The following is a 17,380-nucleotide window of genomic DNA, read 5'->3' on the forward strand; positions in this document are numbered from 1 at the left end:
AGAAAACAGCTTTACGGTAGGCAGGCCAGCAGAAAAGGAACCCAAACCCACACATATGTGATGGAGGACAGAGGGACTGTCTGTGCTAATAACCCCTTCCCCAAATCCTTCAGCAACTCATTTAACTTTGAAAAACAATTTGCTGGAATCTGCTGACCATGAGAGTAAGGCAATCATGGGTAAAAACAGCCAGCACATTCTTGGCAGAAAGTCACTTCCACTTCTCTCCTCCTACAGGGTCTCTGCAAGGGACCCGTGACAAAAAGTGGCCATCCATCAGCATCCAGTTCTAATCCTTCCCCAGCCACGACTTCATGTCTGCAGCTCTAGCTTGGGTGCCAGCAGCCTGTCTCCTGCTCACAGCCAGGACAAAAGCTGAGGTAGAACCGGCTAGTGTCAGCTGCTGCGGCTGAGCACAGGACTGAGGGATCTACAAGCCAGGCATGTCCAGCGTGGTGATGGCAATGCAATATACACAGCAGTTCTTCAGAAGCAATTATTTCACACTTGAGAAAAATCCTACTCTGCTACTGCCACCAAAGTGGACTTCTCAGGGCATAGCTTGGGCCTAGAAGGTAAGGCACCAGCTAAGACACCCACACTCCATATCACAGTCCAGGCTGGACTCCCCATTCCAGCTTCCCACTGACGCCAGCCTGGGATGTAGTGCTGATGGCTTAAGGTATTGGGCCTCTGCCGCCCACATGGGGCACCTGAATTGCGTTCCAGCTCTCAGTTCCAGCCTGGCCATTGGGTGTGCCTGCAGATTGGAGTCAGATTTCTCCATCACTCAGAATAAAATCACCAACAACTAAAAAGCCACTCTCTTCCAATAGACAAGTAAAGTTCTGAGAGGTAGGTGTCTGGTCTAGCAGTTAAGCTGCCACTTAAGACGACACTGCCTGTGTTGAGTGCCTGCATCTGAGTCCTGGCTCTGGCTCCTCCCAATAGCATGGCAAGCCCCTTATAGCATAGAAACTGGGGAGCACTCAACCAGACAACCAGGAATGGGAGCACTCTCTGCCTCTCATTCACACATAAAAGGCTACAGAAAAGCAGCAGAATCCTTTTTGAAAAGTGGAGATCTTAATTTCTTCATCTTTTAAGGAACTAGCTTATGTCATCATCTCTAAAGTAACTCACAGCAGCTCTCTAAGGTTAGCAATCTAAAAGGAAACAATGATGGACACAAATCAGCAGGAGAGCAATGCCAGCTGGAGAGCAACGCCAGCTGACCTGTGAGAAATTGAGGTGCACCACTTGCTAAACTAAATCCAAACCAGGCTGCAGGCCAGCCTCGGGCCCCATCGCTGAGGCCGCTGTGTGCCCTCACGATGTGCACTGGGTCTCATGGCACAGCATCTGGACTTGTAAAAGGCACGACTTCTACAGGAACAGGTGAAATAAACTACCTGCAGTGAGTTGTAATGTAGTATTTGTTCAAAAGGAAAAGCACAGCAATATAGTCCCATGGAACAGCTTCTCTGCTCACGTTTGCCTGGCTTCCTGGGGCAGGTAGTTCAAAGCAGCCTGCAGCAGGGTCATGCCTGGCAGCATCGCACAGGGCAGAACCCGGAAGAAGGGCAGAGACCTGTTCCCGGGGCCCTGGACACTCTGGCCCAGGCAACACATGCATCTGAAGAAGCGCTAGATTACTCTGGCTGGAGCTGAACAGACACGTTTCAGCACCTCTGCTCCACATCCACCTTTCCATGTAGTTCTAAATGAAAAAGCTGGACTGAGGTAGTGTTTTCCTTTGAGAAGTAAACGTCTAGCTGTGTATTTATAAAGACAGGATTGGAAGTAGAGCAGCTGGCAAAAGGGCTTGGGGCTCTGCCACACATGTGGGAGACCTGGATGCAACTCCTGGCTATTGGCTTCAGCTTTGTCCAGCCCTGACCATCTGGGAAAGTGAGTTGGTAGATCAAAAATCCTCTCTCTCTGTCTATCCCTCTCTTTTTGTAACTCCTTCAAATGAACAATTTTTTCAAAATAAGAAAAGCTCTCAAGAAGCAATGACTGTTAAGAAGCTTTAAAAGTCTCTCACATCAGCAGAAGAGTAATGGCAAATGTGGACCACAGATTCTCTTTAAAAGTTCAGCTCTTCTCTGACCTCTGGGTTGTGAGGCAGAGAAGCTCCATCCATTAGCAACCAGGGCTCCACAAGCTTTTAGCAACATGCCCAGTCCAGCACCCACAGAAAAAGGGACAATGAAGACGATGACAAGGACTGAAAGCAGAGAGCTTTCACTGCGATCTATACATTTAAAGCACAAAGGAAAGTTGTGCACACCACGCATAAAGGTGGAAGGCCCGGGTACCTAGGTCATTTCTGGCTCTTGCTGCCTGGGCAATTCCAGTGTTGGGCTTCTGCAGTGTGCGACATGCTCTTACACAAGCTAAAGAGTTTAACCGGGCAATCCTGTAAGGCAACTGGCACAAAGCACTTGAGTACTAAACAGGGTGGCCAGAACCCTCACACCATGGTCAACGGGCCCCTTTCTGAGCCACCTCTGACACTTTGATGTCTTTTCTTGATTGGTTCTTCATAATGCTTTGTTCAGCAGTGTGGGAGCTGCTGTCCCCACTACTAAAGTCATCAATAAGAAGCAGGCTTCTTGGAATCCAACCTGCTTCATCTTGCAAGCTGAAAATGCAACTTCCTGTTAAAGCATGTCAAAGCCTAAGGGTAGCGGAAGTGTACACGTCCCAAACACCCTAAGCCCACGAGGGACTCACTCACTCCCAGGAGGGCTCCTGTATCGCCGGCTTAGCATACCTCTCCCTGTGTCTAGGCTGACTCAAATAAGCCACAGCAGAATGATCAAGAGATTTCGAATGGGAACCCCACAGACAACATTTTGCATATGTGAATTTCTAAAAGCCATCTGATAACTGCCACTTGCCCAGAAATTCATAAACAGTTCACCTGACACATTTCAGCTAATATTTTTCACATTCCCCTCTTTCAGGCTTTTTAAACGTCATCCAGAGTGGGCTACACACAGCAGCTGTCCTTTGCTTTGATGCTGTCCCTGGCATGGGACACAGAAGGCTGCGCTGCTGGGTGTGCATGAAAGGAGCTACAAGATGGCAGATAGGAAGTTAGAAAGCCTCTGAATGCTGGAAGGCGTTTCTGAAGTGTCTTTCAGTATTTCTATACGAGACTTAGAGCATTCGGACTCCTAAGCACTGAATCAGTAGTTTTAACATCATCCATTCCCCAATGACTCCAATGTCTTCGAAGAACAACAGTTCAAAAGGTAAATAATGTACTGAACATGCTAACCTACACTGGCAGTAATACCATGCTGGCAAGTATCTTTATTTAAAAAACCTGTGTGACCATTTAAAGTTGCCCAAGTAGCTTTATCATTTGAATTAGCCCCAATATAGAGAAGTATCCAACACACACTACATTTTCGGATAGTTTTTAGAGGACCAAGTTGCTTCTGGCATTGTGAACTTATATGTACAGATGATGAATTTTGCATGAACATGTAAAATAAATTTACAAATGGAGTTCAATGACTAGGAACTCTGCCTTCTGACTAAGCCACGAAGCACAGCAGTTCATCTACTAAACACTCTAAAAGGTGATATTGACAGAACATATTCCTAAATACCTTCCTCATTTCTAAAATAATGGTATTTTTTTCTTTAATGTATGTAAAAGGCAGAATTATAAAGAGAAGAGATTTATTACTCCCCAAAATGGCTACAAAGGAACTCGGATATTATCACCATAAATGACACTACGGACCACCTTCACTGACAAAGTGAAGCCACGCTGTTTCACAGAACAGCGAGCAAGGCCCAGGCAGATGAAGATGCAGCTTCCACAAAGGGATGGTCCTACAGATGGTGCAAAATAAACAAAAACATTCTTCAAAGGATCTGGCACTGCAGAAGCATGAGCTATCCGGCAAGGGCGATGTGTCTGTGTTTACAAACACATACCAGGGCCAACCCCGTGCACTGCCTGCATCACTTTTCAAAACATCCTTGTAAACACTTGAAATTTCAAGTCATGGTGTTGGGTCATGCCCAGGCATGGCCGCGTGCCGACAGAATCACTACCTCCGAGAGAAACAGGGAACAACAGCTGAAAACAAGCCAAGGGAAGAAATGCCTCGTTTTTGTCTCTGTTACGATGAGGCTGTTGCTGTTTTTTAAACAAAATGATAGATGACACTTTTGCTATTCATGAGGGTTTTTTTTTTTAAGAGCAAAAAATGAGAAACGAATTAGTAGGAAAAGTAAGAATTTTCTGAACAATAAAACATCTTGGTTTTTACAATAAAAACATTGGTTTTTAAAAGAGACAAACTACAAAACTGAACCCCCCTCACAGAAATGTCTTGGTTATTTCTTTGTTGTTCAGTAAAAGAAATTCTTAGCCACAACACACATGACTCTGGTGAAGTGAATGTGGAGGGGCATCTAGAAATGTTCAGAGAGCCTGAGGTTTGAAGGAGGAGAGAACACTCCCTTCCTCTAAACCCGTGCTGCGGGTGGTATGAGAATTCCTGTCTTTATCCTTGCTGGCCTTTCTGCTTTTGTTTATGTTACAAACTTCTGGTGTCCTCAAGAAATTGAGAACGGTACCTGAAACTTTCCAAGTCACTTATGTGCTGTGGTGTGCACAGATCTGAAACACTGAATGAAATCCAGAGGCAGGGCAAACCAGCTCTTCTAGCTTGCACAATGCAGAGCCCGGCAGTTAGCACACACCAAGTGGTGTGCATGGGGACCACACGTGTGGGTGGCTGCTGACCCACTTTGCTCCAAGTAGAGTCTAAGGTAGTGAAGAGGTTCACAGCCACGTCAAACCAATCCAACAGTGAGTCAAACAATTAAGCCATTCACCGGACAACTGCTAACCATGCTACAGTCTGAGCAAAGCAATAAAGCCACTGAAGCATTTGAACCAATGATACTGGATGACTATCAGAACCAATTTCACTTAACCTTGGTGACAGGATGAAAAATCTATCACGATAAAGAGTTCCCCTTGTTGTTTTTTGTTTATTTCTCCCTAAGAATCTAACTGGTTGACATTTTTTGCAGCCGTGTTGCCCCGCAAAAAGTTGGTGAGGCACTGACCAACAGGAAAAACTCAACAGATTCACCTTGCAGTCAGAGCTTAAGGACAGCTTTGAAACTTGAACACATGCGCAAGGTTCCGGCACGGTATTCTCCATTGAAGAAGGATTTTCCATATGATTCAGAAACCAGATCGTAATCGACTTTAGTTCATTTCTCATGTAAACTTTGTAATGAAATACCCTCCCGCCCACAGCAGCAGATATTTGAAACGCCAGCAGGCTTGGTGGCAGCCAAAGTGTACACGCCCAAGTGAATGTTTGCCTTCAAGATAAATACGGCCACGGCAGCTGCCGCCTACACTTAACACCCCTGTCCACAGGCAACGCTTGGCAGAGGCGCTGAATAGAGCACACAGCTCGGCTAGGCCACTACTTTTGTTTTCTTTCTTTTCTCTTCCTTCCTCCCTCCCTCCCTCCCTCCCTCCCTCCCTCCCTTCCTTTCTCTGTCTCTGTTTCTGTCTCTATTTCTCTCTTAATGAAAGAAAATTGGCTCAAAAGCAAACCAAAGTATCTATGTTGAAATGCATGCATGGGGAGCTGAAAACTCTGTGTACTAGAGAGGCTCTTCGTTTCCAAACTGCAGGAATCTTGGTTCCCAACACAGTCATTGCCAATGAGAATTGACCTTGCAAGAGGCAATGCAGCATTTAAGATATTATTTTCTAATGGGAAAGTTTAAATCACATGAGATTTTAAATTGTAAACCACCCTTGACAAGTGAGGTACACAGTGATCTGTGATTCTGAAATGTAACTGAACACTTTGTTTCTGTTCACATGGCCAGGGAGGCCAGCTTCTGTATGGAATTCTCCTGTCCAACACAGCTTGCAACTTCCCTGATAGCCTCTTCCTGGGCAGGGGTAGGGAGAGGCCTGGCAGCTACTTTAATATCTAACCTAGACTGAAATCCGTACCACTGCATATAAAATGGCATGCGTCTGGATCAGGACAAAGTACCTGGCTACTTCCTAATCAGTTAAGTTTTGCATAAGGAAAGTCTAATGTTAAGGAAAGGAATCAAGAAGAAAAATACATTTGCATTTAGCATCAGCCTGCACCTTCAAAACAATGAAAACCAGTGAGGGAGAGAGCAGGCATCAAGCTTGCTTGGATGACAGAACCATTTCTGAACAAAAGGTGACACAATCCTCCCGCAACACTCAGCCGCCCACTTGGAAAAGATAACTCACAAGTGAAATCCAAACAACCAAAAAAATTCCCGAGGCATTCCATAATTGCATCCACACAGGAAGAATCACACAGGAGGAGGGGAGACATGCAATTCAAACAACAAGGTGCTGGTTCTTAAAGGAGGTGCTGGAGAAGCTGGGAGTGACTAGTGCTGAAGAAAACTCAGGGGAAAAAAAGAACCTCAGCCATCCTCACACTTGCAACAAAGTTGCCACGTCATCCGACCAACCAGCGGCTGGAGAGCGGCTGCTCTTCTCTCCAGGTCACCATTGGGCAGCAAGCTGTCAGTAATACCTATTCCATAGCTACGATCATCACAGCTGGACATGGGAGGCCACTCAGGCCTCTCCCAACAGTGGTGAGGCCCAGCTAGCACAGCTAAGGCCTCATCAGCGACCCTTAACCCCTCTCTAGTCCCAGCCTTGGTGGGAGTGCAGTGGCCACTCTGCCAAGGATGCCGCTCTTCGGGGTTCAGGAGGAACAGGGGACGATATTCAGGATTACCTTACAGGCCCGAGGGACCTCAGGGCTAACCCCTGCCTGGCCTGAGGCTGGCGCAGTGCACTTGATGACCACGGACAAGCTCTCACTTGTACCAGCATGGACAACTGTTTAAGGCACAGCGCAATCCCAAGCCACACTAACCAGCAGCTTGTTCAGGTGTCCCTAACCTCAGGTAGTTAGGCCACTGACTTTATTGGGGGCGGATATTAATTTCAAGTAATAAATGTTTAAAAATTCCATTCGGAATTGGGGAAGTGCATTGGAGGGGAGGGGGGAAGAAAGGAGACTAAAAGTGTGTGTTTTGCTTTGGATTTCCAAAACAGAATGAGCTCCCTGGCTTGCGCACCTAAAGACAAGATATTTTCTGGAACCCGGGTGAGAGGGCGATGTGGCCTCTGGCGGTGCAAAAGCTACAGGCTGTGGGGGGCTCCCTCTCTGGACGCTGCATGGAGCTGGGGCGCAGCTGGGGCGCACTTACCGCAGCCCCTATGGAACCATCCTCCGCAGCCCCTGCGGACGCTTCTTCAGGTCCTCGGGTGACCAGAATCCTGAAATGCTGCTGCCCAATGTTAGGCTCCTGCCTGATCTTGAACATGCACCCCTGGCCCTGCGGGGTCCTCTCTGCCGAGTTTGTTCTGTGGATCTCTGGGGTCACCCTGCTGGCCCGTGGTGGTGGTGGTGGTGGCGGCGGTGGTGGTGGTGTAGGCGCCACCTCCGGGGTGGCTCGTTCTTCAGTGGGGCTCCCTCTTCCGGCCCGCGGCTGGGTCGGGTACGAAGTGCTCCTTTCTAGCCGGATGCGGGGGTACCGCACCAACCTGTTGCCCTTTGTCCCCGTGAAACCAAAGTTGAAGTCACCACCGGGTCCCAGGCCGCCCACCTGGGGCTGCTGCAGCTGGAAAATGAAACACCGCTTCCCCGAACTTCCAGAAGCATCCGGGACGTGCTGCAGGGACCAGCGCCGGGGCTCGGACGTGCCATCTGGACCAAGGGGCAGTAGCCGCACCTGGCGCACATCGGCGCTGGACGCTCGGTGCTGGATGCGCAGGCCGGGGCCAGCCTCCTCCGCGCTATCACCACGGCAAGGAACTCGCATGTTGCGGCCTATGTGGCCGTTGATCTGGGGGCAGGAGTCTCCAGTGGCCCTGGGCGGGGAAGAGCCCCCGAGGGCGTCCCCTCTGCACTGGCTCCTGTGCGCTGCTCTGGGTGGAGGCCCGGGCAGCTGCGGCCTGGTCCCCATCGTCATCTTTGTCCTCCGGGCCATCGGGCGGCCCACACCCGTCGGTGGCGCCATGTGTGGTGGCCTTGCGCTGCAGGGAGATCTGCACAGAAGAGCTGCGAGTGGGCCGGGAGTCTAGGCCGGTGAGCAGCTGCGGGATGAACATAGATGAGCTGCGCTTCAGCGCGCCCACGCCGTCCTGCAGGCCTCCGCCGCCTCCTCCGCCTCCACCAGGCCCTGTGCCGTGCGGGGAGCAGGGGTGCGGGCTGCTCCTCCTGGGCAGCGTGTGGAATGCCATGAAAAAGTCCTCTTCTCTCTCCTGGTCTAGGATCTCAGATTCAGGGGCTGTGTTGCTGCGACCAGAGCCAAAATGAAACCGAAGCCGATGGGCCATGGTGATCCGGGGGGCTGGGACACACAGGGCGAGCAGCAACTAGGAGCCCGGTAGCGCGGCCACAAGTCAGAAATGGGAAGCAGAAACTCCAAGAAAAAGTGTCCCATCTGCCAAACCGTTAGCACTGCGGCACCAGGAGCGACAGATAGCAGAAATAACCCAAGTGGCAAGCAGCATTCCAGGCATGATTGGATAAGAGCAAGGCGCTCTCATCCACACTGGGGCTGAGGGTAGGGTGGCCAGGAACACATGACCACGCACTCCCCCTCCAATGCCAGCTTGTGGACTTAGCGCCCTTTCCCCCCTCTCCTCCTCATTTTTTTTTTTAAACAGCAAGAGCCTGAAGCAGCACCTTCCCAGCTGCTACTTTTCCATCAGAAAGGAGTGGCCCAGCAGGGAGTTCTGGCAGCTGACTGGGGCAGCCAGAGCTGGGACCCTGAGCTGTAAATCGAGCCGACTGCACTGGCAGGGCGTTTCTCTCCCAGTTACCCAGCAGCGCCCTGGGATTCTCCAAGGGTGGGGGTGGGGGTGGGGGGTGCGCAGACCAGCACAGTGTGGCCAGGCACCCGCAGGGGGTTCCCCACCTCCCACCACTCCAGATCCTGGCTACTGTGGGGGTCTGGGGGGGGGGGGGGGAGAACTCTTTCGTAAACTGTGCCTATTGTGTTTCTGTTATTTATGATATCACCACACCACCATGCCGGAATGCAAACTAATAAAACGTACTATAAATACGATCACAACCCCCCCCCCCACCGAATTAGGGTCCCTGTACTGGGAAATAATTAGACCATGATCTCCAAGGAACAAAATAGCTAACTGGAGGGACAGAGGCGCACAACTCACTTCCCCACATGGTCGCATTAGTTTCATTTAAAAGTCTCTGTGTGTGTACATCCCATTTATATTACGATGATCAGACAGGGAAGTACCAGAAACCAGGAACTCAGCTACTGAAAATATTCCCTTACACATGTCAGATAGGGTGGGGGACAAGAAGGAACATTCACCAGAGGGGTGTGCATGCAGTTTCTGCAGTAATTTAAGTACCAGACAGAAGAAATGCTGCCAGGAGCCGTTTGCCAGTTAGCAGTCAGTAACATGGTCACCCTTGGGACAAACATGGAATCCTGCTATATATGCAAAGAGCTAACGGGGGTCTAAGAAATAAAAGCCCCCATGCGAGGAGTCGTCTTCAGATCTGCAGTTAACTCTGAAATACTCAGTGTTGTAAACTTACTGTTTTCTATGACCCAGTAGCATCAGTTATTTCACAAACATTTATTTAGGAGGGGTTAGAAAAAAAAAAAAAACAGGAGGGGAAAAATACCATGTTGTCAGGACTGGTAAAAAGTGTATTTTAAAAACTGCAAAGCGTGACTTTGTCAACAGCTCTGGAGCCTAGGGTACGGAGTTACCCTTGTGTTGACAAACACCCAAACAGTGAAAAACGTGAAAAACGTGAAAAGCGTGACTTTGTCAACAGCTCTGGAGCCTAGGGTATGGAGTTACCCTTGTGTTGACAAACACCCAAACAGTGAAAAACGTGAAAAACGACTTCCTAGAGAAAAGGAAGCTATTTTATTTAAGGCTAAAATTTCCAAGTATTACTACAGATGAGGATTATCTTTGCTGCGTTAATAGACAATGAAGAAACAAACTGAACACAGTAAAAGCAACACTGCAAATGGCCTGGGGGCTGAGCTGTGAATCAATACAACCCCTTGAGCTCAGGTGCATTCTGTGGTCATTCAGGCCTGTGCAAATCTTCATAGCCAAAGCCCATTCTGAGTAGTTTCCCATCTCTGAGAAGATCTTCTCAACCACAGGCATTATTACAGTCCATGGACATGGGAAATGTAGAAAAAAAGTAACAATGCCCTAGAACACCCCCAAAGAGGCAATTTTTTCCTCAAATCTGCTCCTTTTGTCAATAAATAGAAATCACCACATTCTATCCAGGGTGAGCCTTAGGTGTAGATGCCCCCCAGAGTACAGGGACCTGCAGCTAGCCCTGTCTGCTAGCAGCTAATCCTAACTTAACCCAGGCCCTCCATGGAACAGGAGTGAGAGGTGAGCACCACCGCCCTTGTAGAGCTTATCCCAACTAACAAGACAGCACCCTCCCTCACAGCTCCCACAAAAGGGGATTGGTTATTGAGGACTGTTAATTATCAATGACCCTACCCAGGTGTTCAATGCAATGCAAAGCCACCAAGATCCTTGTTTTAACATGAAAGATGCAGTGTGCCAGGCCAGCATTGTTGCTTTTATTTTTAGAGAACAATACCAAACACAAGAGAATAAATGTTCTCCCAAATTCTTTAACAAGAATCAATTACCTTGTTCTTGCTACCCAGGAGAGCAGCATGTAGGACCGCGGCATTTGCCCTAAGGTATTCAGTAATTTGGAGTGTATGGTGAATTTTGGAGAAAGGAGGGTTCGAGGGTTCGTAAGAACATTCCTTTCGATCAATCAATGTGTGTAAGTTTCAGGAAGGGTAACAGTACAAGTGCACCAAGTTACAACAGAGTACCTGAAGGGCTTAGACGATACTGTTCATTGTCAGAAGGAACACATGATTCACAGATACAACTTGATGTTAAGAAAGCAAAATACATCTGCCAGACTTTACTTCTCAAAGTAAATCTTACTTACTTCTGCAATGAAATCTTAGATTTCTGACACATGAACACAATATACACACAATTTATAAAATGTTAATTTATGTATCATTTATACACCAGAGACACACACAGCTTAGATTCTTTAAAAATGCTAAGATAATCTCTTGGGAAAGTACCACTTTAAAAATACAGCTTCATTGTACCTGCTAAATATGGGTTTGCATTTCTGTTACAAACTCTTAATTAATTTTTGTTTTCCTAGAATCCCCATAGATTTGCTATTAAATGCAGCACAATATTATGGTCTGGCTTATATTTTTAAAATTCCACATGGTTTGTTTACATGCCTGTTGGCCTGTTCACAGATTTGTCTCCAACCTGTACATATCCTTAATGCCAGAGTGTGGCCATAGGCTGAGGCCATCACCAGCAACTGCCATTAGCATCAACTGTGACAAAAATACACACACTTTTAATAAATCAGCTATGTTAGCCACACAAAACCAGAATGTCAACAAGTAGCGAAATGGGAACAGCTTCCCCTTGACTGTGTAAAGTGTTCTAAGTATGGCGCAAGTACAATGTTTTTTAGGTGTTGCTCTAAAAATTCAATTTCTAAAGAAGGGAGCAAAATTGAAAAACGCAGACCTCACTTACCAGTCTGTTTTCATCAAAAACTTCAAACAGGAGTCTGTGATTAGACGGGTTTACCTGGAAGGGAAGCACACACTACTTGAACAAGGAGCAAGAACGGTGTGGAGAAACAAGGCCTTACAACAATATCCGACTCGGCTGCACAACAGCAGCCACTAACATGCTTTCCTGGGAATTCTTTCTTACTATAGGAACATTACTATTATTCTACCCCTGATATTCAGGCATACCAAAAGCAGAGAGGCTCTTGGCTATTTCTCTGAAATAAGAAAGGCTAATTCTAAACGACTTTCAAAAGTTCCCAATGTTTACAAAAAGGAATCCTCATGCCTTAGACCAAGGTCACATCTTCACAAAAGCCTCTACCCAAGGAAATTATTCTGGTCTAATAAAACCAACAGTAATGGCCAAAGCAATGAAGAAAATTGTAGCATCACTGACTCAGAACTGACTTTTTAGGCACTCTTTGTTACACACCAACGATCTTCAGGGCAACCTTGTGATGCACAGCACCCCCACGGCATAAATGAGGGGCTGAAAACAAGAGGGTCAAACAAGCAGGCTGCCCCAGAGCCCCTGGTCAGTGTGCAGGCCAACCAGGCCCCCCCCCAATGTCTGACCAGCCCCATGTCTACCCTCAGCAACATGGGGCCAGGGTCAGTTACTGCACTGTGTTTTCACTTCTTTCTTCTTTACCAGAACCTCACACACATGGTCTGTGTGTTCCTGCAGACTGAACACCAATCACCCACGAGATATGGGCCGCATGTTCTGATTTCATCATCACATGTAAAACCAGGAAGTAACCCTCTTCTCTGGATCTACTTAGAATTCTTGGTGACTTTTGCAAGGTCACAGAGGCAATAAATGGTGAAGCTAGAGCTGTAACCACGTCTTCTGAAAGAAAATAAAATGGCACCACATCCCACCACAAAGATATACTGAAGGTGTGGCTTGTGTTTCAGGCCCCTTCATTTCTCTGTGACCAAGTGACCATGGAAGCAAGTGGACAATGGGTTTCCTGTCTGTGAAGGGCTGAGCTGCTGACCAGTGCATCTATAGGCTGTAGCACGAGCTTGCATGTAGCAGAGACTCAACAAAGATTTGTGGCATGAATAAAGACATGCACCTTTAGAAAAAAAAAAAAAGAAGCATATCTACAGTCAAGATTGGCTGAAGTCAGTTTTGTATGTACTGCAGTTTCCATAAATGGGGCCAAACTGTTCATCTGGAAAGAATCAAAGTAATGTGGAGTTTCACGAGTGAGAACCTGTATGTGAGAGTTCATGAAGGTCCAGTGTAAGATACCTGTCAGCCCATGGGAATTTTCCAGTCCCTACGGGAGTAATTTAAAACCCAGCTGGGGAGGGTGTCCATAGGTTCTCTGCAAGCACTGACACACCAGGGCCACACTTCAGCTCTGAATGCAGCAGCACACGGACACAGCACATACTCACTCAAGTACGCAGCACGGTATTACAGCAACTGCGGGCGAATGAGGATCCATCATAAGGGGCTGCCAGCAACACCGCTCCTCAGGAATGAAACTGCTCAAGGACCTCATAAGGAGCACTTACAGGGCTCTGAGCAGCACAGCCTCCTGGGTAAAACTTCCAGTTAAATAACCCAGGAGCTTATTATTTACAGAATTTTGGCAACAACCAAAACCACCCCTCTGAAAGTTCCCTAAGAACAAATTCCAGGTAATTCACAGAAGTCACTGACTTCTGAATACAGTTCTAGACATTAATTATGAAAAGTAAATGAAAATTTTACCTAATTCAGCAGCATTATGTTCTAGAGTTAATGCTATACTAAGTGTCTACCTATATATTAAATATTTGAATTATAAAAATTGCCCTCCTCAAGTAAAACAAGGTTGTCCCAATGTTGTTGCTATTATTGTCTATCCTATTTCTAAAATAATTTCTAACTTATGCCTCATGGAAATAAATATGTGCATATTTTACATTATATATTTTTCACAGAAAAGTCATGTTTGAAAAGATTAAACATGCTATTTGCGTAGCTTTTTCCTGGCTCCACATATCCCCAACTGGAACAAGTCCAGAGTCTGTTATTGCCACTCAACGTCACTCAGATTCCAGAGCCATTAGGAACTTATTCACCTTCTCATCTTAAAAGCGATTTCTTATAAAGAATCTAGAAGTTTTTCCTCAATATAAATTCACCATGATAACATATCAACCCAGATATCAACTTCTTTTTTTTCCCTAAAAGCTGAAGATGCAGATTTTTTTTTACAATCGTTACATGGTTAATTAAGGCACAAAAGTTCAAGAACTACAGGAAAGTGGGTAAGACTATTATTTCCACATTCTCTTTTTTTTCTGTATCTGGAGTAAATGGGGAGATAAAGGGAGAAGCCCCACCCAGATACCAACTTCTAACCAAAAGAAAAAAGAAAAAAAAAAAGGAAAACTTACTCTAAAATAAAATTCTTCATTCCACTTTGGGTTCAGCGTCTGGAAAAGAAATTAAATTGTAATATCTTTAACACTCTCAGAAACATTAACAGTTACTAGTACAGTGCAAAGCTACACATTTGATTAAACATTCTTCTTGATCATTAACAGCTGAGATTGCTAAAATGCCAATCAGAGCAGCAACCATTAACAGCTTGGGAATATTCTACAAAGCAAAGGAGAGGAGGTAAAAATATATTGATTAAACAGAGGATTCAGAGACAGGAAGCCATCAATCTCCTGTTGTCACCACAGCAGTCAGACCACAGGCCAACAAGGAGCCACTCTTATAACAATAGGAAAACTCCTTCATTCCTCTAGGGAGCCAGCATGGTGGCATAGTGAGTTAAGAGGCCATCCACAGCACTGGCATACCCTATGGAGGCTGGGACATGTCCAAGCTGTTCCACTCCAATTCAGATGCCTGTTAATGGGCTTGGGAAAACAGCAGAGGAACACCCAAATGCTTGAACCTCCTCCATTCAGATGGGAGAGTCAAAAGAAGCAGCCAGCTTTGGCCTGGCCCAGCTCTGGTTGTTGTAGCCATTTGGGGAGAGAACCAGCAGATGGAAGATCTGTCTCTCTTCTCTAACTCTTTCAAATTAATTACACAACAACTTAAAACAAAAACAACCACTTCCTTCAAGACTTTATCATTGGTGTCATTATTCCAACAAGAAGAAAATAAACTTGACTTCCCTTTTGCTACAAACATTTGGAAGAGCAGTGAAGCAGGAAGGAGAAGGCTGAAAGTGTTTATTATTGATAAGGTCTTCATTCCAAAATTCATATAAAAACAGTATTAGTGATCAGAATTTCCAACCAGGAAAAAATAAGCTGGAGATAGTCAAAAAGTTACTTCTAAAATATATTTTCTAAAATAACCAGGTTAAAAAAGTTACCCATCAACTTACTGTTCAATTTTCCTCTTCATTTACTCATCTACTCATTTTTCTACCAATCTAAGACAGGCATTTGTTTAGAATATGGCAAGGATCCTTTTGTCCACATCATGGACAAAAGAGGGTCTGTCTGACCACTTCAAAACCAAGAGCATACAGATTCGAAACTGGAACATTCACGCCTGTGTGTGTACGCAGAGTGCTCGCCAGTAAACCTGCCTATATTGCACAGGTGTAAAAATCTGACACTGAAGAATCAGCACTCCACCAACAGCTAGACTTTTTCTTTAAAGCCGAAATCGTACTTGCTTTTATCCATGTATTTCTAACATATATGAGCAGGTAGAGGTGAGAAGAGGGAAAAAATTAGCACCATGCATCATGTGAACAGAACACAGAACTCAAACTTGTGTTTTAAAAAATCAGCACTTTCTCCACCCACACCTCCCCAGTGAATCCAATCCTAAAAAAAAAAAAAAAGGGCTGACACACTCTGAGATATGAATGGAGCAGGGATGGTGATGACAGGCAGGGAGGGTGGGAGAGAGGAGTCAGGTCAGGATGGGGCAGCCGTCATGCCTGCAGGGCCAGAAGAGGGGTGGGGGTGGGGCGCTGCTTCCTGGAAATCCATGGTGGGGGTGGGGTTGCGGGATCCTAGAGAAATGATCGGCAGGGGAAGGAGACAACGCAGGACAGCACAGTCACAGGGAGCGGGGTGATGAGAGCAGCATGGGCGTACTAACCAGAGGCTGGCTGCTGAGAGAAGGCAGCGACCCCCTCTGCCCAGGACAGTGTGGGAGGCAGAAGAGCTGCCCTCAGAAGGAACCACCACACTGCAACATCCCCGATTGGCTGCTGCCACTTTGGTCCTTGGCTCCACATGCAGCAGGCACCCAGGACTCCAGCTGCCTTCCCTCAAGGTGCCTCCCCCTCCACTCCCTCAGAACAAGCACCCGGAACAATGGCCTCCATCCTCCACAGGCATGCCTCATGAATCGAAACAGTGGCTCCTGTTTGCAAACCAGCCCCGAAGCTGAGCGGAGGACCCATGGCCATGGCTTCTCTTCGCACAAATAAACTGGCTGCAGCCCTGCCTTTCTGCCAGGCAGCAGCACAAAGTCCCTGTTCTCAAAGCCACCAGGCTGCCAGGGGACACCTTCATCACAGCCTCACACCATCTGACCCCATCCTGCAGGAAGGGGCGAGGCAAAACTCCCCCAAATGCTCAGCAAAACACAGAGGAGACAGAACACATGCATCTTCAATAAAGTCCCCAAAAGGCAAGGCGGTATTTTCATGCATTTCTCAGATACAAACATGGAGATGGGTGAATTTTACATGTTATTTCCAACCATAGCAACAAATCTTTAATGAAATCATGTACATCAAACTTTTGAAACTATATATATGTATTGCTTTATTAGTAATTTGCTTTGTTTTCACAAAGCTAGGAAACATTGTGCTGTTTGCTAAGAGCTAAACCATTTCTTTTATGCCTAAAACAACTCCATAGACCATCCCATTTCATGCAGTGCATTCTAAGCTGTTTTAGGTGAAAAATAGCCAACATGAACAAGTGCTAGTTTGCTGCATGTTTTGCGAGGATAAAAAAAAATTACCATTCGTATGAGGAATTATCTTGAGTATACCATTCTTTATAATCATGTAAGCAAAAAGTCAAATCTTGGATTAACAGGGAAAAGCTTCAATCTATAAAGAATTTAAAGATTGAATACTGGAAGAATACATCATGACTTAAATGAAGTCTAGTTAAGGATGGCCACTTACCTTTTTAATTGTTTTTGTCTGTACCAAAGCGAGTTCTCTATTCTCATCTGCTACATACAATGAAAGTTTCACATACGGATCGCTGTAAGGAAATATTTCAGATTTAGCAGGATGATACTTCTCATTTCAAAAATATTACAGAAAGAAAATAGCCAAACTGAAGTGGAAATATAAGGATCAGCTAACATTCCAGCTCATTTTAATTCCACAAACCAGAACAGTAGCATTTTATCATGTAGACTAAATCCATATTTATATTCACATTTATATTCATGGTCCCATTTTTAGGTAAAGATTGTTTTACTTTCAGTGGAGATAAAACAGCCATATTTCAACTAAACCTACATTCAACCACTAACAACATTAAAAGAAAAAAAAAAAAAAAAAGCAAAAACCCTAAAACTAAAAACTAGAGCCCAGAAAGTCAAGAGAGACAATTTAAAATTACAGACTTGAGAAGTCTAGATTAAAATTCAGCTCTCCAGACTACAAGTCCCAGAATTCTATGC

At 45.9% G+C, this 17,380-nt stretch overlaps 1 protein-coding gene across 13 annotated transcripts in view; it reads right to left on the minus strand.

The window, feature by feature from the left end:
- NEDD4L (NEDD4 like E3 ubiquitin protein ligase) overlaps nt 1–17,380 on the minus strand; it is a 290,593-nt gene that overhangs the window by 110,877 nt on the left and 162,336 nt on the right. For 8 of the 13 annotated variants that reach the window (XM_004579467.2, XM_058676799.1, XM_058676800.1 and 5 more), the window contains 3 exons: nt 16,872–16,953; nt 14,143–14,181; nt 11,699–11,752 (listed from right to left, as the gene is read on the minus strand). In XM_004579467.2, coding sequence (XP_004579524.1) covers nt 11,699–11,752; nt 14,143–14,181; nt 16,872–16,953 — 175 coding nt within the window. Of the gene's footprint in view, nt 1–7,281; nt 8,658–11,698; nt 11,753–14,142; nt 14,182–16,871; nt 16,954–17,380 lie in introns of those variants that run through there. The other 5 variants (XM_058676795.1, XM_058676794.1, XM_058676796.1 and 2 more) reach the window with 4 other exon arrangements.

The sequence above is a fragment of the Ochotona princeps genome, chromosome 18 (assembly GCF_030435755.1).
Source record: "Ochotona princeps isolate mOchPri1 chromosome 18, mOchPri1.hap1, whole genome shotgun sequence".
NCBI lineage: Eukaryota > Metazoa > Chordata > Mammalia > Lagomorpha > Ochotonidae > Ochotona > Ochotona princeps.